The following is a 25,384-nucleotide window of genomic DNA, read 5'->3' on the forward strand; positions in this document are numbered from 1 at the left end:
GGTATGTTTGTTAATTGCCATTTGGTCCCTTGTAAGTTATAAGTGACCTGTATAAACCTCATATTCTATCAGTTGATGGTGGTGGTGTACTGCATCTGGTGCAGCCTCCTGTTGAGCCAGACCAACATGCAGTTGTGAGTAATACTCCACAGATTATATGAGTTTACAGTAGAACAGCAATGTTGTCTATTTCTTTACTACAGGAAAATAATGAAGAAACATTGACAGCTGTTACAGAGGAGGAAGCAACAGAGACACTTTATGAGGTGTACATCTTTTAATACTTTGTGTACAGGAAATACAGGCGACCAATAAAGCCAGTTGAACAAAAAATCTGTTTATTCTTCTTTCAACATGTTGAGGTGATGGGTCAAAAGAAATGATTGTGACATATGGTGTCTCTGACTGCTCTTCCATCTTGTATGTCCGTGGGAGGGTCAGGATGTTCATGGTTTGGATCACTGCTGATGTTTGGTTCAGAAGGACAGTGTTCTCCTCTAATTGTGGCAATGTTGTGAAGAATCACACATGCCACAATAATGTCACATGCCCTTTCTGGGGTGACCCTGAGTCTTTGCAGGCACTGTAACCGGGCCTTAAGCATTCCGATAGTCATTTCAATTCTGGCTCTTGTCCTGCAATTAGCCAGATTATATCGCTGCTGTGGGCCCGGTTCAGGGTCAGGGTAAGCAAATAGGGTAAACATGGATACCCCCTATCACCAAGCAAGTAGCCAGTGAACTCTCCTAAGACAGAAGGGTACACTTCAGTTCAAATGTCCCTGAAGCAATTGGTCTTTATATATTTTAAAGTATTCTCAACTCACCATGTCCAAATTTTGTGCTCAGTGTACATTCACGGAATATTTGTGAGTCATGGACAGAGCCTGGCCACTTGGCTTCCACATTTGTGATAATGTTGGCAGCATCACATATGATCTTCACAGTGCAGAGAACACAAATTAGCATCCATTACTATAATGAAATAATTTGTTAGTTTGAAATGCTACAGGGAACTATGTACCTGTACATTAATGCTGTGGAAAGACTTCCTGTTCACATAGTCTCCTTCATTTACTGAAGGAGCAATGATTGGAATGTGAGTGCCATCTGTACAGCCAATCACGCCTGGGAACCCTGAAAATAAATGTGCAATTTAAGTAGTAGTCCAAGTATCACCACATCATACATTAAGTTTTGGTCATCCTGATACCTGCAATTTTGTGGCATCCCTCTTTGATAAATCTTGTGGGTCTGTGACCGGGGAACACCACAAACGAGTACAGGAGACGTTTCAGTGCAACTGTAACATTCCTGACTGCCCGACAGACGGTAGCCTTGGAAACGTGCTCAGCGTCACCAATATTATACAGAAAGCTCCCGTTTGCAAGAAACCGAAGTGCAATACAAATAATATGCAATGAACTGAGAGCATGTCCGCGATGTGTCACATGCGTAATATATGGCCTGAGGATGTTATCCAAATAAATTATAGATTGTGCTGAGAAACGGTAACGTTCGCACAGAAAATCATCAGGAAATGATAAAATGTCCAAACGCGCTCTGATCACTCTCTCCCGGCGGAGAGCTCTGCGGAGAATTTGGGCTTCACGATCTACTGGCTCTTCAAGGAAGGGACACGCCATGTCCGACACTTCCTACTGTCAGGTTTCCGACAAAGGGGCGGAGACAGTCAGGGTTAGTTGTGGTAAACCTGCTAGGGGGCAGGTTAGCTTCACGGAGTGTGTCGTCATAGTGACTCACTCAGGCTGCAGCTGAACTCGCTTTGTGAAACCGAAAACCCAGAGTTTTCGTTAACTCAGGGTATACTTACTCAGTTTTTCCACTAAACCGGCTTCCTGAAACAGGGCCCAGAAGTGGAATGTACAGAACAGAGTTTGAATGACAACAACAGAATTGGAATGTACAGAACAGAGTTTGAATCAAAACAACGGAATTAGAATGTACAGAACAGAGTTTGAATGAAAACAATGGAATTTGAATGAAAACAACAGAAGTGGAATGTACAGAACAGAGTTTGAATGAAAACAACGGAATTTGAATGAACAGAACAGAATTTGAATCAAAACAATGGAATTTGAATGAAAACAACAGAATTGGAATGTACAGAACAGAGTTTGAATGAAAACAACAGAATTAGAATGTACAGAACAGAGTTTGAATCAAAACAACGGAATTAAAATGTACAGAACAGAGTTTGAATGAAAACAATGGAATTTGAATGAAAACAACAGAAGTGGAATGTACAGAACAGAGTTTGAATGAAAACAACAGAATTAGAATGTACAGAACAGAGTTTGAATGAAAACAACGGAATTTGAATGAACAGAACAGAATTTGAATCAAAACAATGGAATTTGAATGAAAACAACAGAATTGGAATGTACAGAACAGAGTTTGAATGAAAACAACAGAATTAGAATGTACAGAACAGAGTTTGAATCAAAACAACGGAATTAAAATGTACAGAACAGAGTTTGAATGAAAACAATGGAATTTGAATGAAAACAACAGAAGTGGAATGTACAGAACAGAGTTTGAATGAAAACAACAGAATTAGAATGTACAGAACAGAGTTTGAATGAAAACAACGGAAATAGAATGTGCAGAACAGAGTTTGAATGAAAACAACGGAATTAGATTGTACAGAATAGAATTTGAATCAAAACAATGGAATTTGAATGAAAACAACAGAATTGGAATGTACAGAACAGAGTGTGAATGAAAACAACGGAATTAGAATGTACAGAACAGAATTTGAATCAAAACAGTGGAATGCGAATGAAAACAACGGAATTTGAATGAAAACAACGGAATTAGAATGTACAGAACGGAATTTGAATCAAAACAATGGAATTTTAATGAAAACAACGGAATTGGAATGTACAGAACAGAGTTTGAATCAAAACAACGGAATTAGAATGTACAGAACAGAGTTTGAATGAAAACAATGGAATTTGAATGAAAACAACAGAAGTGGAATGTACAGAACAGAGTTTGAATGAAAACAACGGAATTTGAATGAACAGAACAGAATTTGAATCAAAACAACGGAATTAGAATGAAAACAACAGAATTGGAATGTACAGAACAGAGTTTGAATGAAAACAACAGAATTAGAATGTACAGAACAGAGTTTGAATGAAAACAACGGAAATAGAATGTACAGAACAGAGTTTGAATGAAAACAACGGAATTAGATTGTACAGAATAGAATTTGAATCAAAACAATGGAATTTGAATGAAAACAACGGAATTTGAATGAAAACAATGGAATTAGAGTGTACAGAACAGTGTTTGAATGAAAACAATGGAATTTTAATGAAAACAATGGAATTGGAATGTACAGAACAGAGTTTGAATCACAACAACGGAATTAGAATGTACAGAACAGAGTTTGAATGAAAACAATGGAATTTGAATGAACAGAACAGAATTTGAATCAAAACAATGGAATTTGAATGAAAACAACAGAATTGGAATGTACAGAACAGAGTTTGAATGAAAACAACAGAATTAGAATGTACAGAACAGAGTGTGAATGAAAACAACGGAATTAGAATGTACAGAACAGAATTTGAATCAAAACAGTGGAATGCGAATGAAAACAACGGAATTTGAATGAAAACAACGGAATTAGAATGTACAGAACGGAATTTGAATCAAAACAATGGAATTTTAATGAAAACAACGGAATTGGAATGTACAGAACAGAGTTTGAATCAAAACAACGGAATTAGAATGTACAGAACAGAGTTTGAATGAAAACAACGGAATTAGAATGTAGAGAACAGAATTTGAATCAAAACAATGGAATTTGAATGAAAACAACAGAATTGGAATGTACAGAACAGAGTTTGAATGAAAACAACGGAATTAGAATGAACAGAACAGAATTTGAATGAAAACAACGGAATTAGATTGTACAGAATAGAATTTGAATGAAAACAATGGAATTTGAATGAAAACAACAGAATTGGAATGTACAGAACAGAGTTTGAATGAAAACAACTGAAGTAGAATGTACAGAACAGAATTTGAATGAAAACAACGGAATTAGAATGTAGAGAACGGAATTTGAATCAAAATAGTGGAATTTGAATGAAAACAACAGAAGTGGAATGTACAGACCAGAGTTTGAATGAAAACAACGGAATTTGAATGAACAGAACAGAATTTGCATCAAAACAATGGAATTTGAATCAAAACAGTGGAATTTGAATGAAAACAACAGAATTGGAATGTACAGAACAGAGTTTGAATCAAAACAACGGAATTAAAATGTACAGAACAGAGTTTGAATGAAAACAATGGAATTTGAATGAAAACAACAGAAGTGGAATGTACAGAACAGAGTTTGAATGAAAACAACGGAATTAGAATGTACAGAACAGAGTTTGAATGAAAACAACGGAAATAGAATGTACAGAACAGAGTTTGAATGAAAACAACAGAATTAGAATGTACAGAACAGAGTTTGAATGAAAACAACGGAAATAGAATGTACAGAACAGAGTTTGAATGAAAACAACAGAATTAGATTGTACAGAATAGAATTTGAATCAAAACAATGGAATTTGAATGAAAACAACAGAATTTGCATCAAAACAATGGAATTTGAATCAAAACAGTGGAATTTGAATGAAAACAACAGAATTGGAATGTACAGAACAGAGTTTGAATCAAAACAACGGAAATAGAATGTACAGAACAGAGTTTGAATGAAAACAACGGAATTAGAATGAAAAAAACGGAATTAGAATGTACAGAACAGAGTTTGAATGAAAACAACGGAAATAGAATGTACAGAACAGAGTTTGAATGAAAACAACGGAATTAGATTGTACAGAATAGAATTTGAATCAAAACAATGGAATTTGAATGAAAACAACGGAATTTGAATGAAAACAATGGAATTAGAGTGTACAGAACAGTGTTTGAATGAAAACAATGGAATTTGAATGAAAACAACAGAATTGGAATGTACAGAACAGAGTTTGAATGAAAACAACAGAATTAGAATGTACAGAACAGAGTTTGAATGAAAACAACGGAAATAGAATGTACAGAACAGAGTTTGAATGAAAACAACGGAATTAGATTGTACAGAATAGAATTTGAATCAAAACAATGGAATTTGAATGAAAACAACGGAATTTGAATGAAAACAACGGAATTAGAGTGTACAGAACAGAGTTTGAATGAAAACCACTCAAGTAGAATGTACAGAACAGAATTTGAATAAAAACAACTGAAGCAGAATGTACAGAACAGAATTTGAATCAAAACAGTGGAATTTGAATGAAAACAACGGAATTAGAATGAAAAAAACGGAATTAGAATGTACAGAACAGAATTTGAATGAAAACAATGGAATTAGAATGTACAGAACAGAGTTTGAATGAAAACAATGGAATTTGAATGAAAACAACAGAAGTGGAATGTACAGAACAGAGTTTGAATGAAAACAACAGAATTAGAATGTACAGAACAGAGTGTGAATGAAAACAACGGAATTAGAATGTACAGAACAGAATTTGAATCAAAACAGTGGAATGCGAATGAAAACAACGGAATTTGAATGAAAACAACGGAATTAGAATGTACAGAACGGAATTTGAATCAAAACAATGGAATTTTAATGAAAACAACGGAATTGGAATGTACAGAACAGAGTTTGAATCAAAACAACGGAATTAGAATGTACAGAACAGAGTTTGAATGAAAACAATGGAATTTGAATGAAAACAACAGAAGTGGAATGTACAGAACAGAGTTTGAATGAAAACAACAGAAGTGGAATGTACAGAACAGAGTTTGAATGAAAACAACAGAATTGGAATGTACAGAACAGAGTTTGAATCAAAACAACGGAATTAGAATGTACAGAACAGAGTTTGAATGAAAACAATGGAATTTGAATGAAAACAACAGAAGTGGAATGTACAGAACAGAGTTTGAATGAAAACAACGGAATTTGAATGAACAGAACAGAATTTGAATCAAAACAATGGAATTTGAATGAAAACAACAGAATTGGAATGTACAGAACAGAGTTTGAATGAGGTCCGTGTACTTTTCGGTATTTGAAGTTTCGTTTCAGAAAGTATAATTTAAAAAAGAAAATGAGACACTTATTTAATTCTCAACTTAAAAAGCTAAAATGAAAAACGTAAAACAATTGTTTTTTTCATTTTGTCCTTTCGCACATCAGAAACGAAAAACCCAAGAAAAAAGAACGAGAAAGGGCCCTTTATTTATTTTGTCTGAACCGGAAGTTTTAGTAGGTCAACAACCTGTACAAGTGATGCGCAAACTTATTGGAAACACTGTAGTGTGGACATCATGACGTTGGAAAAATACTCAGACGTGATCATGGAGATGGCAAAACAAGGCCTGTCATCGGAAATTATATCAGAGCGTCTGTCATATGAACACGGGGAAGTGAGAGGATTTTCTGCGAGAAATGTTAGAAAGTTTTGTGCTGAGCAAATCACTAGCTGTCGACTCTCGGACACACGGTTGGAGCTTGAGGTGACACAAGCTATAAATGAGGTAAGGTACTTTCTTCCTTCACCTTATGACTGTGTATGGTTGTCTTAACTGGGTTGTAAGGGGGTTAGTCTAGACTGTGTGCGCGCGCCCGCGCGTTTTAGCGTCTTGCGGGTGGTGGGTAACGTTAGTTATTTTAAAGATGTCTCTCACTGGTATTTGTACAGTTAATTAGCACAATACTTTAGCTTTACACATTTGCTTTCAGAATAAGCTACTTTACATTTGTTGTTCTAGTAGTAGCATGATCTTTTATTTTAAACAGGTGGGCCCAACATATGGCCGCAAAATGATGAAGGGCTATCTGTCCACAAAAGGGGTACATGCTGCAGAGGGACGAATTGGGTCAATTTTAAGAGAGGTGCATCAACCTTATCATGAAGCAAGACGCCAGGTAGCCTATGTTATTTAATCTTCCACTAGAACTGTATTCCAATGTTCTTTGTCATATTTGTGATATACATCATGTAATGGTAGGGCCTAATTCTGTTTAACAGATGTACGCCCTGCTTTAACAGTTACTTGACTCTTCCTCAAACGTATGATCAAATCTGCCTTTATCCAGTCAGCTGTCATTTATTTTTGTGATTTTTTTGTAAGGGAGCTCGGAATCTTAATCCCACACCATACCATGCTGAATGCATGGGGCACAAGGTTCACCTGGACCAAAACGAGAAACTTGTAATGTTTGGAGTCACCCATGTTTTAGCTGTAGATGGATTCAGTAAAAAGATTGTGAGTCATTCCACAATGCCAATCAAAAACAACTTGAGCATCTATGAATATGTTTTCAGGTAATACAACCTCTCAAACCATTTATTTCATCTTAAGTGTTTTGATGGACATGTTAGTCATATTGGACATGAGCTGCACCCAAATTTACAATATTTGAATTTAAATTAGACATGCAACAGATGGGTCTGGTTATGTTCCTGAATATAATATATTAAGAACTTACCAAACATTTTGATCAACATTTTCTATTAATGTAAAAATAAATAAAATGGAATTGCACATGAATCATTTAACTACTTTATTGCAATTAATCAGTGTTCATTTATGAATGGAACAAGGTTCTTGGATTTCCACATATCTTTCAATTGTTCTGACATACATCTAAAGTCTGAGCATGACAGTGACATTGCAAAGAAACTTAAGAAATATATGTTGTCCTACTACAACTAAAATATTACCCAAAAAAAACATGAATGAATACATTCAAAATAATAACACCTTTGCTGGTCTTAAAGCAAAATAGTTAATAAATGTTCTTTATTTTTCCTGTACCAGACCTGCAGTGATCACCTATGGTATGTGGGACCAGGTGCGAGTAGACCATGGAAAGGAATTTTATTTAACACTGTTCATGCAAGAGATGCTGTCACATCATCGCTTCAATCAGGAGAGACTGCCTTATTTACAGACCTCATCCACAAGAGTAAGATTTAAGTACCATTAACATCAGCTGAAATTCTTATACTATTACGTGTACTACTACGTACATTTAAGACATGTTTCTTTTAACTCTTTTAGAACCACACAGTTGAAAGGATTTGGCCTGAAATCAACAACCGTGTCAACTACCCACTAAAAACTGCCCTACTCCAGCTGATGGACCAGGAGGAGATAGATATGGAGGATAACCTTGTGCGATACTGTGTGTCCAATCTAACCTGTCAGCTGTGTAACATTGGTCTTGCAAGTGTGGTAGAATCATGGAATGCTCATAGAATCCCAGGTAAAAAAAAAAAAAAAAAAAAAAGTCAGATTGCTTACAACCCTGATAATGAACATTTAAACACCTCCTCTATTTTTTACAGGAAAAGGCATACCAAATCACTTTGCAGAACATGGGTGTAAAAGAAGAATTTCTCCAGAGCTCTTGCCAAATGCACTTGAAGCAGCAGACCTTTACAGGCAGCACTTGGGATCTGCACTCAAAGAATATTCGACTTTTGGAGTTGATCCCTTCACAACCGAACAGGACAAACTTAGAACAGAGAGTCATTTTGCAGAAAAATATCCTGATATTTCACATTTGTTTTTTAGAGCCGTAAATGGTGACTTTATGCCATACAAAGAAGCTCTGCTCTGTCTCATAAACATAACTCAGAGAAATGTATGAACCACTGCATCTGTAAACTGTACAGAACAGACAAAAAAAAAAAAATCAACTGACTGTAAACATTTGTGTGTACACACTACATTACTCCTCTGCAAAAAAAGATTTCAATACAGAAAATGCAGCTGTTAGACCAGTAATTTGTAGAACTCCGTTGTTACTCTCCCTGCATTTTGCACAGTGCTGTGATGTCTCTTGCCACTGTTCCACACATGTCTTGCAGCCAATAATGCTTCTGCAGCACAGTGAGAACACTGGATCCTCAATGATGTCTGCAAAAGTAAATCAGATAAGTGAGACTGTTATCCATTTATGTTGAATTTAGTTCAAACTATAGGTTCAAAGTCAGTCTTGACATAAATTTACAGACAGCATGCAGAATATTTTTGGTTATTCTGTAATTCCTCTTGTTCACGCTGTTCTGAGAAAGTCCCTGTCTATATTTTTGTCTATAATTGATGAGGGGCAAAATCAGTACATTTTCTCAATTAGCAAGCAAGAAAAATGAAAAAGTTACAGGTACTTGATTCAATATATGCAACTACAGTCCCATTTTAAATGTGAACTTTTTAGTTTTACATTACTGTGAACAGTGTACCGTCACCCATACTGACATTGTAATCAATTTGAAAAGCTATACTTTCATAGTCAAGATTGCAAGGAGAACCCAAATTAAATGTGCATGTAAACTTTTGAATGTTATGTTACAGTAGACCTGCATCTTGATTGTCTGTGCCTAAGTATTTAAATGGACACTGCTGAATAAAGAGCCTATGTTTGGTAAAAAAATGTTTGTCCAAAGTAATGATTGAATGTGGTTTGACATTGTTTTAATTGTAATTAAAATGTTAGTGTAGATGTAATGTATTTACTAAGCAACATTTGAACATACTCATACAAACCACGCAGCTAAATCCCTCCTTGAGTGTCTGCAGCTTGGGGGTTGTGACTTTCTGGGCAACTGCAAGATCAGTGAGCTCTTTGATTGCTGCTGTGACAGCTGGCAGACTTTGAGATGCCAACACCAACTCTTCTATTTTGTCACTCACTTCTCCCAAACTGGCACTGTCATCATCTTTACGGCTGCTACAAATAAAAATGGATAATCAGATGTCAAAGCTACTTACTGGCTTAAAGAAACATCACATCACTTACTGATAGATGATGATTTATGTAGTGATGTCTTACTGCTATTATAGGATTTAAATCAAATTAATTCTTCTATATTGATGTTCATCCTATAGTATATACATATTTATTCACATACCTCAGTTTCTTCCTCTTTGTTCCCTGGAGGCAATTAAAGTCTTGTTCAGGCACAGCAAGAATTTTTCGTGCATTTTGTCTCCAGTACTGTGACCCTACAGATGAAAAACAAAACCAAAGAAACCTGTTTAGAAGCCAATACCATATTACCCAATAAATATTACAAAGAGTCTGGTAAGACATGTCTCTCCATAAGATATGGGCTTTAGCTGTAATATTATGGCTCACCTGTTGTGCCCTCCGACTCCAGAATTGCATTGCCCTGTGCATCTGTCAAAATTATTGGGTTGTAATTACCAATGGCATCTTGCACTTTTCCTACTATCCCTTGAAGCGTAGCCTCAGACTCCAGGAATCGTACAACCACCATTCTATTGGGAATCAACCTCCCACCAACTACATCTGCAAAGTACACTGATCTGTAAAACAAAACATAATAATTTTACATATCTTGTAAAAGACAGCAGGCCACAAATCCATTCAGTGATTGCTATAGGCAAATTGTACTAAAACAGCTTTGCTATTCTTAACAATTCAACTATCCATGCACCTTATGTTTCTTTTTATTTTGCCTGTTCTGTAATTTAATATTCAAGAACACAGACTCATCCTACCTCTGAAATGTTTTGGAGGACATAGGGGAACTTGAAGTAGCCTGCTGTGAACGTGAAGGTGCAGACGCTGCCACAGCTGGTGCTCGCATAAATGCAAAACGCTGCCCGCTGGAACCTGCTGTTGGAATTGACTCCATGTCTTCTCCGTGGACTTCATAGTGACCTCTGGGTGTAAGGTCTAATGCGCTGAAAACACCAGAGACCGCACCGGGGAACATAGCCACGTTTGAATCATCCGTGATGTACAGAGTATGCGCGGATACCTGTTTAAGAAAAGTTTCCGTAAATCACGTTGCTCTGCTAACGTGTTACTCCTGTGCACACGGTTAATAGGCTCTAAAGGCTTACTTATTAGCTAGTAGCCGGTAAAAGTCAATGAATAACTATTTACACATTAGCACATGTGCACAATTCACATATTAGCACAATGAAGACGGCTAGACATAGTATTAGTAAAAGTAGGCCTACATGAAATCACCAAATGTTAACGTTAGCCGTTCCGCAGTAAGGAAGAACAATAACGTTCATAAAAAAACTGCTGAAAGCAAAGTTTGCGAAGTTTACATATCTACCTGAAAGATGCGACCCAGTTTTTCTGCAGTCATGTCTTCGTCCCGGAGTGTCACTCTCTTAGTTTTCCTAAAAACAACGTAATGGTCCATCCTCTGTTTATTCCAGTGTAACTTTAAGGCCGTCGATCTCTTGTGTGGGGGACGGTGTGCGCGCGCCATAAAAAAACGCGCAGAAGAAGTACTTCCCGTTTCAGAAATTGAAAATGCGTCTATTTTTTTGTTTTTGCGCTAGTATACTTTCATTATTTGAATCACGAAGAAATCCAAAAAAGCACGTCTAATTTTAAGTGTATGACGGCTATTTGTTACCACCGAATGAAAAAACAAGTTATTTTCGCCCATTTTATTCTTTATCAAAAATTAAAAAAATGAAAATTCTTTTAAATATCGTTTTTTCGTTTTGGTTTCTGAAACAAAACTTCAAATACCGAAAAGTACACGGACCGAATGAAAACAACAGAATTAGAATGTACAGAACAGAGTTTGAATCAAAACAACGGAATTAAAATGTACAGAACAGAGTTTGAATGAAAACAATGGAATTTGAATGAAAACAACAGAAGTGGAATGTACAGAACAGAGTTTGAATGAAAACAACAGAATTAGAATGTACAGAACAGAGTTTGAATGAAAACAACGGAAATAGAATGTGCAGAACAGAGTTTGAATGAAAACAACGGAATTAGATTGTACAGAATAGAATTTGAATCAAAACAATGGAATTTGAATGAAAACAACAGAATTGGAATGTACAGAACAGAGTGTGAATGAAAACAACGGAATTAGAATGTACAGAACAGAATTTGAATCAAAACAGTGGAATGCGAATGAAAACAACGGAATTTGAATGAAAACAACGGAATTAGAATGTACAGAACGGAATTTGAATCAAAACAATGGAATTTTAATGAAAACAACGGAATTGGAATGTACAGAACAGAGTTTGAATCAAAACAACGGAATTAGAATGTACAGAACAGAGTTTGAATGAAAACAATGGAATTTGAATGAAAACAACAGAAGTGGAATGTACAGAACAGAGTTTGAATGAAAACAACGGAATTTGAATGAACAGAACAGAATTTGAATCAAAACAACGGAATTAGAATGAAAACAACAGAATTGGAATGTACAGAACAGAGTTTGAATGAAAACAACAGAATTAGAATGTACAGAACAGAGTTTGAATGAAAACAACGGAAATAGAATGTACAGAACAGAGTTTGAATGAAAACAACGGAATTAGATTGTACAGAATAGAATTTGAATCAAAACAATGGAATTTGAATGAAAACAACGGAATTTGAATGAAAACAATGGAATTAGAGTGTACAGAACAGTGTTTGAATGAAAACAATGGAATTTTAATGAAAACAACGGAATTGGAATGTACAGAACGGAATTTGAATGAAAACAACGGAATTAGAATGTAGAGAACAGAATTTGAATCAAAACAATGGAATTTGAATGAAAACAACAGAATTGGAATGAACAGAACAGAGTTTGAATGAAAACAGTGGAATTTGAATGAAAACAACAGAAGTGGAATGTACAGAACAGAGTTTGAATGAAAACAACGGAATTTGAATGAAAACAATGGAATTTGAATGAAAACAACAGAATTGGAATGTACAGAACAGAGTTTGAATGAAAACAACTGAAGTAGAATGTACAGAACAGAATTTGAATGAAAACAACGGAATTAGAATGTACAGAACAGAGTTTGAATGAAAACAACTGAAGTAGAATGTACAGAACAGAATTTGAATGAAAACAACGGAATTAGAATGTAGAGAACGGAATTTGAATTAAAACAATGGAATTTGGATGAAAACAACAGAAGTGGAATGTACAGACCAGAGTTTGAATGAAAACAACGGAATTTGAATGAACAGAACAGAATTTGCATCAAAACAATGGAATTTGAATCAAAACAGTGGAATTTGAATGAAAACAACAGAATTGGAATGTACAGAACAGAGTTTGAATCAAAACAACGGAATTAAAATGTACAGAACAGAGTTTGAATGAAAACAATGGAATTTGAATGAAAACAACAGAAGTGGAATGTACAGAACAGAGTTTGAATGAAAACAACGGAATTAGAATGTACAGAACAGAGTTTGAATGAAAACAACGGAAATAGAATGTACAGAACAGAGTTTGAATGAAAACAACGGAATTAGATTGTACAGAATAGAATTTGAATCAAAACAATGGAATTTGAATGAAAACAACGGAATTTGAATGAAAACAATGGAATTAGAGTGTACAGAACAGTGTTTGAATGAAAACAATGGAATTTTAATGAAAACAACGGAATTAGAATGTACAGAACAGAGTTTGAATGAAAACAACGGAATTAGAATGTAGACAACAGAATTTGAATCAAAACAATGGAATTTGAATGAAAACAACAGAATTTGAATGAAAACAATGGAAGTTTAAGACAAAAAACAGAAGTAGAAAGAAAACAACGGAATTTGAATCAAAACAACGGAATTAGAATGTACAGAACAGAGTTTGAATGAAAACAACAGAATTAGAATGTGCAGAACAGAGTTTGAATAAAAACAACTGAAGTAGAATGTACAGAACAGAATTTGAATGAAAACAACGGAATTTGAATGAAAACAACGGAATTTGAATGAAAACAACAGAATTAGAATGTACAGAACAGAGTTTGAATGAAAACAACGGAATTAGAATGTAGAGAACAGAATTTGAATCAAAACAATGGAATTTGAATGAAAAACACAGAATTGGAATGTACAGAATAGAGTTTGAATGAAAACAACGGAATTAGAATGTACAGACAACACGTTCTTACTCCCAAAGCGTAACATTTTACGCTAGGTGACAAATCGTCAACATATTACGTTTTCGGCTGCCCAGCACGTTCCTAAATGATGACCTCGTAAAAAAGAGGAAATACGAGAACCGCCTGGACTCCATCTATACATGTTCGCTCTTTTTCTTCAAATCACTTAGAAACACGCTATTTAACATCATTATAGTCCTGGTTAAGATCAGGAATAAGGTTATGGTTAGGGCTGGGAATAAGGTTAGGTTTAGGGCTGGAATACAGGGCTGGAACGTCTATTACCGCGGGAGCGTCATTGCACTGGATTCCAGCCATAACCCGCTGCGTACCATAAGAACGCCGAAGGTCTCCTTTCGCGTTCCTCAGGAATGCCGCGGGACGTGACAAAACGTCGACATGTTACGCCTCGGGAGTGAGAACGGGCTGTAGATGTTGTCCAACAGGGTGAGAGAGGGAAGCTCAGGTCCAAGAGAAAGCTCAGAGGGGACAGGGCCTTCTCTATTGCTGTTCTAAATCTCTGGAACAATCTGCCCCAGCACATTAGAGAGGCCCCTTTCACTGTCAACTTTTAAAACATGTCTTAAAACCTATTTTTACTCCTTGGCATATGACCCTGATTTTATTGTTTTAATCTAATGTGCTGATTTTATTTATTTTAAATGTTATTCTAATTACCATTTTATACTATTTTATTTATTTATTTGCTATTTGTGGTTGAATTTTATTATTTTAAATGTCATTTTAATTATCATCTTTTTAAATTTTTTTTATCTTATCTTTTATTTTTTAACTTATTCAATGTATCATTTCTGGCATGTCAAGTGTACAGCACTTTGTGTTCAGGTGGGATTTGTTTTGAAAGTGCTATAAAAAATAAATTGCTTGCTTGGTGTTCAGATTTAAGACATGAAATTTGAAGTGTGGGCTGCAGGAGGTTTCATTCCTGTAAATAAAGGCAAGCAAAGTCTGCACCTCTTAAGGAAACCTGCTTGGCATTTAACATGCCTTGTTTGCGACAGCTTTCACAGGACCTTAGAAGCATTACTGTGATGAAAAGAAGTGGGAAAGGCGAGAAAAACTACAGTGACATGAATGTTCATCAGTCTACAATGAGCCAAATTGTCTGTAAATTAGGTGTAATTTAGGGCTGCTGCTCCTCTGCATTTGAGACATACTGCAGAGATCATCCCAAGGCTTCAATCCCAAAAGAGGTAGCAGCAAAACACCTGCAGACATCTGCACAAATAGGATGAAAACAGTAAGGAAACCACTGCACTCCAAGAAAACCTGCTCCTAAGTATTAAGCATGGAGGTGGTAGTCTCATGTTTTGCCACTGCGTTCTCGAGCCCATGACACCTTGCGACAATTGAAGAAATAATGAAGTTAAATTGCATGAAGACATTTTGTCAGGACAGCAGTCCATAACCTGGAGCTTGCAAAGCAATAAGAATACCAATCAAAGCTTTATTTGTCACATGCAGGTTGCCCTGCAGTGAAATGGGACCCCCCCCGACCTTACACATATAGCACAAACATTACATGGGGATACAGGTCGGAGATTGGTAGAATCAGAGAAAAAAACATTGAAATGTACACCACAGTGGGGAAAGTACAAGAGGAAAAAAAGAGACCCCTACTCATGCTGTGCTTCCATGGTAGGACAGCATGAGAACAGGAAACAAAAAAACTCCTCTGCAGAAAAAAAGCACATAAATGTCCACAGCACAACATTGTGAAGACATGACAAGCCACAGGGGTGGGTGGGGGGTGAGGAGTAATCCGAAGCGAACACAGCAGCCGCCCTGCACAGCGCTACCATTCCAGCGCGACACACAGACCCGCCGTGTTCCCTCGCAGGAAACAAGCATCGAAGGCGTTGGAAAGGGAGGGGGGATGAGTGAGTGCCTATCAGTGTAAGTGTATGTGTGTGCGTGTCCATAGTTCAGCTGAGACCGTGTCCTTCGGCCTATCAGGCTAAGTAAACAGTCCTCCAGCCAATCCAGGTGTCCTTGCATGGGATGGGAAGAATAGCCGTAACACAGTCGTTATCAGGGAGTGATTGTTCGGCTCCAGCCTTGGGCCTGCAGCTGGCGCCGTGATGGGGATCCGCAATGTTCATGTTGATTTTGTTAATTTCCATGCGAGCAGCCCAGGAGAATTTTCAGGCTGCTCTTTAACACTCCGACGCTGGTCTCTCAATCCCGTTGGAGAGTCGCGAGCCTCCCCATGATGGTATCAAACTTCTGTTCCATGGTGTTATCATTCTTTTGATTCTGAGACCTCACAACTGCAGTGATCCGTTCCGCGATGTCTTCCAACTGTCGCTCAAGGGTCTCATTTTGAGCAGGCCTCTCTCTGATGTTTCCCCCCATACGCTCAATGGTGTTGTTTTGAGCCTTCACAGCAGCTGCAAGCGTCTCCAAGGTGTTGACCATATTACGTTCATTGTGAGAGGTTGCGCCTCGTTCCATTTCGATTCCAGTGGGCAGCCTTGGGGGGGTTTGAACAGCCGCTTCCGCTCTCTTATTTCTCCGATAAACCAGGGCTAAGCCAACTCCGATCAGCATGAACCCTGTTATCACGGTTCCGAATAGATAGATATCTTCAGCGTCCTCGATCGACAGTCCCGCCAGGCACATGATCCTCCAGTTCTGCCACCCGTCCATCGTGTATCCGGCAGGGAAAGTCCCTCCAGGGCACTCAGGCTCTCCCGAGCCCAGATTTCTCGTTGAGAAAAGGGTGTCAATAGCATTCAGAGACCAGTTGATCAAATCCATAATTCTCTTTTAGGTTTTAGAGAACGACAGTGGGAGGCTATTCCAGGGAAAGTAATGCACACAAGACAAGACAAGGACATAGAGGCTAAGCAGGGAAGATAAGGGTGAGGAGGAGAGGAGAAAAGTGCGACCACCTTCGCTGAGAGCTGAAGAAGAAATTACGAGTTAATTAGCACCAGAATAACTGGAAGACAGTGAAACAACATTAAGGTTTTGATTAGGTTTGACACTAATCCAGCTAAGATCCTGGGGTAGGACCTTCAAAGGGATTTTTTGATCTTCACATCCTGGGAGTTTTGTAGGAAGGAAGGCTCCACTGTTTCTCCTCAGCATTCTGCGTGTTGCGTAAGCACTTATTGGCCATATCTGATTGTTAACTTGTTTCACAAGTTATTGAATTCAAGAGTTAATTTTTAACTCTTTCCAGTCTTTGCCATAATTTCTTAATGTGTTCAATTAAGCAATGAAAAGCACAACTATGTGTGTTAATTAGCTTATTCAGGTTCTATTCAAGTTGAGTGAAATCATCTTAATTCCAAATGATTCACAAACTCCCTTTTTGAAGCTGTGCATAGATTTTAGAAGATCGGCTTGTCCTTCTTCCTGACACAGAAGTAAGAATGTCTCTCACTTTTGCATTGTTTGCATGTCTTTTGAGCTTGGGTAGATTAGGTTAGCAGGTGTGTTAAGAGCAGGGATATTTACATTATGACTAAATCTCTGCCAGACCCAGCAGATCTGTCAGAATGGTCTGCATCACGCATTACTCACTTTCTCTCTCTTTGAGGATTGTTCGATCATTGAAAGGCCAATTGCTCCAGCAACAAAGCCGAAACCCAGACTAAACTATCTACACAGATAATAATGCTTTGTTCTTTGGAGAACTCAAAATGTAACTACTGCATATGAAAAACCTTCAGGATCTGTTAAGGGGATGATGTCCTTGGACATACTGATTTGATTGACACACACTGGTTTTTTTGTTGTTTTTCTACTTTGACTATAACAATATGCGCTTTGACTTTATTTTTCCAGGTTCCAGGAGGTGCTGCTGAGTGGAGACCATGTGACCTCTGATGAAGATTAAAAGGCAAATGTGAGAGAAGAGTCAGCAAAGCTCCTGTTTTCCTTCTACCAGCTTTGCTTTTATGCTCTGAGTCATTGAATTGAAGTTGAGAAGATACAAGAACTGGCTGTTTGTACCAGCTAAGCTCTAGAGTGAGAGTTGACAGCAGCACCTATGCCCTGTATTTTACTGTGGGCTCAATACGCTGTACCGTCTCTTCATCTCATTTCTTAATTTCTTTAATTTTATAAAGCGGGTTTATTCACATCTGCACACTGTTTTTGTTATTTAGGGGGGTTTTTTGTTCAGGAAATAATTTAGTGTGACGTGGGAGTCGTGTCAGACTAGGATACGTTTTTTTTGGGGGGGGGGTTTAACAGTAAGAATTTGAATTATGTAATAAAATGTTTGTTAGTACTTTTGTTGTTTTGATTTGTATTTTTTACTACTTGAAAACTAATTTAGCTAACCCCTAGTTATTTCTATTTTAATTTCAAGCAGGCTTGCAATTGTTTTTATGGTCTTCAGCAGTAGTTCTGCAGGCTTTCTGAAAGTCTTACTAGCATCCTGTTGCAAAAATGCAAATTTTGTTTTCACTCTTCTAATTGAAACTAGAAAGACCCAAAATGGAAGACTGTCTGTCATGTATTTACCTCATCAGAGCCCAGGCCTCAACATTACTGAAGTGGTGTTGAATCATCTTCACAGACAAGTAAAAGGCAGCCAACATCCAAAAAAGAGCTCTAAATGTCTGTTACGGAGCCTGGAGACTAGTTTGCCTAAGAGAGCTCAGCTTCATTAATTAATAATAACTTTTTGTTAAGCATAAGATTAAAGTAAATTAATCCCCCCCACACACAGACACATTTTCTCAACATATATAACATATATAAAACAGTAAAATATTAACAAAATAAACTATTTAAAAAATAGCAGAAGAAGAACGAAGGAAAAGAGGGGCACTGATCCTTTAGTAGCCAATAATAATAAAAGTGCAGTAGCCATCAGCGTGGCACCACATCTCACACAGCTCCAGCAGTCATGTGACTACGACTCAGTTTAACAGTAGCAAGCTTTCAGTCTTTTTGTGTCCAGTTTGGATACAAGAAACAAAACGAACGACAAACTTTTAAAACTGTAATATTAATGAATAAAAAAATCTGTATTTTGGGAATAAAAGCCAAGTTTGTTGTTTTATTTTTATTTATTTATTTTTGTTGACTTTGAGGTACTGTGACCTTTCGTTAAAAAACATATTTTTAGTATTATTTAAAAAAAATAGTTGAAGCTCATGTGTGATTATGCCCTTGCACTTGTGTAATAGAAACAGGACTCAAAATAGTATTTTGATGCGTAATTAACATTTTTTAACATCTGTTTTTAAGGTTTTGGGGTTTTATGATTTATGCAAATAGGTCTTTAAACTGTCACAGACAGTCTGCCTGCTGGTAACAGTGACTGTATTTTGCCAATGATTGAATATCAACCGATGACTGTACAAATCACTGTTATGTGTTTTCTACAGTCAGTGATACCAACAGGCGGCGCCATTAACCTGATATAGAAGTTGCTGTACCCGGACTTATTCAAAGGACGGACACATGAAACGGAAGCAACATCATCGCTTTTCCGGCATGCTCCTATTTGAAGAGCAGCAAAGCGCCTCACTGCGATTTTTTCCACGATGTCTGTTAAACTAAATGCGCTAAACAGTGATTCTTACATTGACATTAGCCAATACAGAGACCAACACTTTAAGGTAAATGAGGAAGTGGTCTTTAGGAAGGCGGTGACTTATCGTAGTTTACGGGAATGTAAATGTAATGTGTCTTTTAGCTAACTGTTAGCAAACAACAAAGGCGAGCGGTGCTGTGTAGTGGAGGTGGAGGTGACTCGGGAACAAACAGAACAGCAAAACACATCTCTGTATTTTAACCTGGCCTTAAAAACTCCTGATGTTGTTTTATGATGCTTCGTTGGGACGAAAGCGTGGCTAACTTATAACTTAACTCCTTGCTTCAACACAGGTCGTTTGAACGCTATAATGTCAACTTATTGAGAGCAATTTTTTTTTAAACATTTGTAACGTTGCTTGTGCTTTTAGGGTAATCGCTATGATCAGGAGAAGCTTCTGAAGCAGAGCAACACTTTGTATGTGGGCAACCTCTCCTTCTACACCACCGAGGAGCAGGTAAGACACAAAACCTTCACCAGTTAAAGTAATAACTCGGCTTTATTGGAAAGTTGCTGAATTTCTTCTTCAAAGAGACCAATATGATGGGGAAAATTGCTGACTGAGCTATTAATACATTAGGAGACTCATTTATAAAACAGTGCATGTGATCTGTCTTCAAAACAAATATAGTTAGTCAAATATTGTCCTATAGTTATGCCAGCAAAACACCACTGGCATTACACATAAGCTTCAAGTGTTTATATGGAGCAGGTTATCTACTAATTGGAAGATTGTTGGTTTTCCTAAGTATCCTTGGGCAAGATGCTGAACCCCAAGTTGCTTTCCCCAATTGTGTGTGACTGTGCGATAGAAAGTGCTTGTATGAATGGATGAGTGAGCCATGTTGTGTGCCTGACAAAAGTCATGTAAAGAGTGGCATTTTAGCTGTTTTGAGCTTCACAGCAGCTTGACACTTTCAGCAGTACTGCACTCAAGCTGTCTTTGTGTTCAAGGGTTGGAAAATTTGATGGAAAAAAACTGAACGTCAATGTGTCGCACATAAAATATATGTCAAAAAACACATAATAGACATATTTTCAGTGTTGATTTTTCTGATAGTTTATCATAAGAGAAGTCCCAGAGTTGGAAAATTCACAGAAGATATTTTGTTAAATTTTCTCAAGTTTTCTAACTTTTTTTGCCACTGTGAACAGGTACATGAGCTGTTTTCTAAAAGTGGAGATGTCAAGCGTATCATCATTGGCCTGGACAAAATCAAGAAGACTGCTTGTGGGTTCTGCTTTGTCGAGTATCCTTCAAAAATATTTAATTCATGCTAAATGAAACTGTCAGTAATTTGACTGCCTTCAGAATAGGGCTGGGCGATATGGCCTAAAATCCATATCACGGTATAATTTTAGCACGTGTGGTAACGATATATATCGCGATATATTATTTTCTTCTGTATAACGTATTTTCCACACTATAAGGCACACGTAAAATCCTTTAATTTTCTCAAAAATCGAGAGTGTGCCTTATGTATGACCTACTGACCTCGAACCGATTTTGGCTGCAGAAATCTGTTAAAAAATGTTTTAGTGCAACTTTGGTAAGCCGCACTGCTTGATGGATTGTCAGAGCATTACGGCTGCCGTAGTGAGGAGCTTCGCAGAGTAATCTGGGTCCAAAACTCCGTGGGCTTCAGCTCCCAAAGTCAAATGAACACAGAGTTAAAAACGATCTAAATTCTTTCATCTTTAATAAAATCATCAGCGTTGCTGCTTTACCAGGTGTAACAATTAAGTTTAACATCCAGGCATCCATGAAAACAGAATTTATTACATTTAACGGAGTTAGAAGTTAACAGGAAGTTAGCTCGCTAGTTTACACCTAAACATTTCATACCATGTTCTGACAGAGATTTTTGAAACTAATTAAAACGTACAGCTCTGCTACCACTTCCAACATAAATGAAGACAGAAAACTAAACAGCAGTGGCGTTTGCAGGGTTACTGAAGTTGGACTACCTGGTATATAATGTTGTGCTACGTGATTGCTAGCGACACAGCTATGTTAGCATAACATTAGCACAGTGAAGCTGGAGGATGAACGCCAACTTTTTTTTCCGCTCGATAAAAGTTAATGTGAGGGATTCTGGTGGTCAGGGACAAATGCAATCGCATAGCAGGATGCTATACATGGGCCAAGCTTCAGTCAGGAGAACAACTGAGATTATTCATCCACAATACGAGGTTAGTTATCAATATACTGCAACAACATGGGAATAGAACAGCTGCGAGAGAATTCAACATTAATGAATCAATGGTACGGAAGTGGAGGAAGCGCAGTTTTTGGCTTTCCTCATATTCTAAAAGTGCTTCATCTCTTTGCTATGACTGTCGCCCGGCATAATTTGCAGATGATTATGGTTGAAGCCGCTGCGATGCTTTCAACCAAAACAGGCACAGCTTGATGACATCATCAACATGCGGTAGAGCGGTATAGTCAAAATCTCTATCGCCCACCCCTACTCCAGAATCCCCTTCAGAAGTTACCAGAACATCATGAATTGCACGTGTTGTGCCTTAACGCTGTCCCAGATACTACACCCGTGGAGATGCAGAGCATGCCATGCGCTTCATTAATGGCACACGGCTGGATGACCGCATCATCAGGACAGACTGGGATGCCGGCTTCAAGGAAGGAAGACAGTTTGGTCGTGGCAAATCAGGAGGACAGGTGAGGGTTAGGATATGAGTACTTTAATAAATGGAAGCAACCTGCTGTGGATGCCGACTGCTGGTTTATTTATTTATTTTTATTGGAGCAAACTACAAAGCTTAAAGTTAGTTCTGTGAGTAACTGCACTCGTATTTGAATTAATCCAAAAAGATATTAACCCACGACTAAAGTAATGTTAAAGAACATTGTCGACGTCTCTGATCTGGGCTTTAGAGCTCAGCTCACTGGTATAATTTAAACACTTAGTTGTTCATCTTGTTTATTTGAACGAAATCAGCCTCCAATAGATCATGCTGTTGTGATTCGAACCCTGCATAACCTGCAGTTTTATCACTTTGATAAAAATATTGTTTCAGTTTAGTTTTTAATGTTATGTTGTTTTTTTTTTTGTTTTTTTTTTTACTGATTGTGAGATAAGAGTTTTTAAACCTCTTGACTGGGGTGCACTTTGTTACTAAACATTCAGATCAGCAACTTTCAATTCAATTTTATTTATATAGCCCGAAAAACAACAGCCGCCTCAAGCCGCTTGTCCAGACTTCAGTCCAGAAATGCTTGCGTCTGCTTTTCAGATCCATATCATATCAGATTTGTTTCGTTTAATGCGCCTTATCATCCGGTGTGCCTTATAGTCCGGAAAATACGGTATTTTACTCATACAATTCATAAATGAACTCACCAAAGTAGGGACACTTAATTGGTGATTGTAGTAGTTTCCATTATGTTGAGAGCTCAGGTTTGGCTGATGCTTTTTGCCTGATTGTCATCATCATGACGATCATGGTCTATCATTGAACACTTCAGCAATCTCTGCACTGCAGATATTTTGGACAACAACATAAAATGCAGCATACTATGACATTTGAAAAATGACACATACTGAAATGGCATTCAAAAAATCAATACACTTTATCATGGCATTTTAATACACCAGTATGATATTTAGAACTTATAAAATAAATTATGCATGAATACCCATGGCCTTTAAATAGATGGCATTACCGTAGTAATGCATTAGCAAAATGAGCTGGTATATTATGCTGTTAACAAACACAACATAACATAATCATGTTTTATTTTGTCGAGCTTTCTGGGAGCGTAAACATGGCAGCAAATATTGGGCAAAGGACCTGATTATTGTTTAGATTTTCCTTTCCTACAAACACCCAGCAGTATGACTCCTGAAAATGTTTGTGTTGGAGCGTAAAAGTTTAGTCTTGGTCATTGAGAACAGCTCATTAACCCTTTACAGCCGATCGGAGCGGACACGCTCTGTTTTGCGTAACTATTTTTAAATCCCAGTAGCACTGCAACCACGTAAGCTAGCGCAAAAATTTTTTTTGCATATGAAACCGGAGGAGTTGTACTCACATCTTATGCCATCAGCTTGTCCTAGGTCACAGTTTCCTTCCACATAAAGCTTTGCAAAAACTGCATAAAAAGCGCTTGCAGGAACAAAAACATAATATTCCAGAAACACGCTGTGCCGGTCCGATCAGCTGTTCATAACACTTCCTACGTTGGAATAGACGTCAGCGCGAACTTTTGCATTTCCGCCATTACCTGCCCGAAACCGGAAGTGACGTCATTTTCGCGGAAATGTAGTCTTTTTTACTATCAGGCCCTCAGAGCCTATACTGGTCTTTTTAAAAGTTATCTTTGACTTTATGACTTTCTGTGTCGTTTCTGGGATGCTTAGCACTCATATTGCACTGCTGGAAATAGTTTATTTTGATGCATATGCTGCTTTTTTGCAAATTTGCAGTATAATATTTATTTTCGTTTTTCCTGCAGTGTATAAAAATTGGTGTATTTCAAAAATAAAACTATGAAGACACTCAAAATAAATTTCCTGTGGTGGGAAACTATTTTGTGCAACTTTTTTGTATTTACAGTTTTGAGGGATAAGCCTCTTAAATTTCTCCAACTAGAAATATATGTTAAAAAACAAAAACGATTTTCAATTTTTTTTGTAGTTTATTGCACTTTTTTGCAATTTATGTAATTACTATGCACTTAATGAATACATATTATTAAAATCTGGGCTATAATGGTTGTATTGATGTATAGCAACTTGAAATGCTCCCAAAAATGGCTCCACAGCAGGTAAAAATATAATATAAGCTCTGGCGGACTTGGTTCTATGGTAGGTCTTAAAGGGTTAAACAAATGTCACGTTAAAGGTTGGAGTGATGAGAAGTGCTTCTCAAATGGTTGGATGCTGATTTTACAGGGTTGGGTAGAGTGTGTTAGTCTCAGTTGAACAAGTGATTGATTTATACTCTCTTCCTTTCCCCCCCCCTCTCTGTGTGTTTCTGTGTGTAACTGTGTAGGTGAGAGATGAGTACAGGCAGGATTATGATCCAGCGAGAGGCGGTTATGGTAAGCTGGCTCAGCAGCATCGACCCACAGAGGTGCGCAATAGTTTTTAGAATAAAGTCCACAGCAGTCTGCCTGGACTACAGAGTCCCAGCTGTCAGTCCTGCTCCGGATTAACTCTCCCACAAGGTCACAGCAAGCTACCACAGATCATCTGAATTTTGTCATGAAAGCCCTGTGCAGCAGTCCTGCTCGGACCACTGGATCCAGGTGTGAGCAGATGTTATTTATTTGTTTTGGAGGCTTGGTTTTTGCTCTGCCCACCTCTGCGACTAATATACCTGCCATCTGTCTACATGGTTGACATGTGATATTTGGTGATGTTTATTATCCTGTGTAAAGAAATGCCATTGATTTTCCTGCAGGCTGGAAACCCTCTGATAAAGTTGTCGTCTTGATTTTCTGTGTCATGTTCAAATAACAACCTGAAATTTTGAAGATGTAGTCTGCTGTTCCATGTTTGAAACCATGTCCAAAACTGCATACTTTTTAAAATAAAGTCTTGTTTTTTTTGAAAGTTCATGTCATTTTGTGGAGTCTGTTTGATTAAACAGGTCTTTGCTTAAATCTTCGATCTCTCTCAAATACGGCTAAAGAACAAAATGTAGCAATGTTTGATTCCTTTTCCTCTTTGTATTTTGGCTGTTTGACAAATGCTAGTTGATGGAAATAAGCTGTAAATACAAATTGTGTAAAGTGTCCACTTGTGTTACTGTCTGCTGTATGCTACTTCTCCAGTGTGGAGACATGAGAGACATACATTGTTATTATCTG

At 37.4% G+C, this 25,384-nt stretch overlaps 3 protein-coding genes and 1 long non-coding RNA gene across 4 annotated transcripts; 2 read left to right on the plus strand and 2 right to left on the minus strand.

The window, feature by feature from the left end:
- Nucleotides 1-203: 203 nt before the first annotated feature.
- On the minus strand, nt 204-1,863 carry LOC146688946 (uncharacterized). The gene is made up of 3 exons (XR_014915977.1): nt 1,024-1,863; nt 827-938; nt 204-746 (listed from the first exon to the last, which is right to left on the minus strand). It is a non-coding gene; the product is annotated as an uncharacterized LOC146688946 (long non-coding RNA).
- A 4,502-nt stretch (nt 1,864-6,365) lies between these two features.
- On the plus strand, nt 6,366-8,917 carry LOC146688947 (uncharacterized). The gene is made up of 6 exons (XM_085437067.1): nt 6,366-6,575; nt 6,838-6,966; nt 7,173-7,366; nt 7,863-8,010; nt 8,106-8,310; nt 8,393-8,917. Exons 1-6 carry the CDS (start codon nt 6,366-6,368, stop codon nt 8,695-8,697), a joined length of 1,191 nt encoding a protein of 396 aa, XP_085293193.1. The 3' UTR covers nt 8,698-8,917.
- On the minus strand, nt 7,593-11,334 carry LOC146688948 (uncharacterized). The gene is made up of 6 exons (XM_085437068.1): nt 11,147-11,334; nt 10,575-10,837; nt 10,189-10,379; nt 9,962-10,055; nt 9,587-9,780; nt 7,593-8,966 (listed from the first exon to the last, which is right to left on the minus strand). The coding sequence occupies exons 1-6, from the start codon at nt 11,303-11,305 to the stop codon at nt 8,779-8,781; spliced, it is 1,089 nt and encodes a 362-aa protein (XP_085293194.1). The 5' UTR covers nt 11,306-11,334; the 3' UTR covers nt 7,593-8,778.
- Nucleotides 11,335-19,399: 8,065 nt separating this feature from the next.
- On the plus strand, nt 19,400-25,127 carry ncbp2 (nuclear cap binding protein subunit 2). The gene is made up of 5 exons (XM_085437046.1): nt 19,400-19,573; nt 19,919-20,005; nt 20,704-20,798; nt 22,090-22,228; nt 24,565-25,127. The coding sequence occupies exons 1-5, from the start codon at nt 19,499-19,501 to the stop codon at nt 24,661-24,663; spliced, it is 495 nt and encodes a 164-aa protein (XP_085293172.1). The 5' UTR covers nt 19,400-19,498; the 3' UTR covers nt 24,664-25,127.
- Nucleotides 25,128-25,384: the final 257 nt, after the last annotated feature.

Source organism: Copadichromis virginalis, linkage group LG17 (genome assembly GCF_057382275.1).
Source record: "Copadichromis virginalis isolate Kocher_CV1m ecotype Utaka linkage group LG17, C_Virginalis_male_GT1.1, whole genome shotgun sequence".
NCBI classification, from domain to species: domain Eukaryota; kingdom Metazoa; phylum Chordata; class Actinopteri; order Cichliformes; family Cichlidae; genus Copadichromis; species Copadichromis virginalis.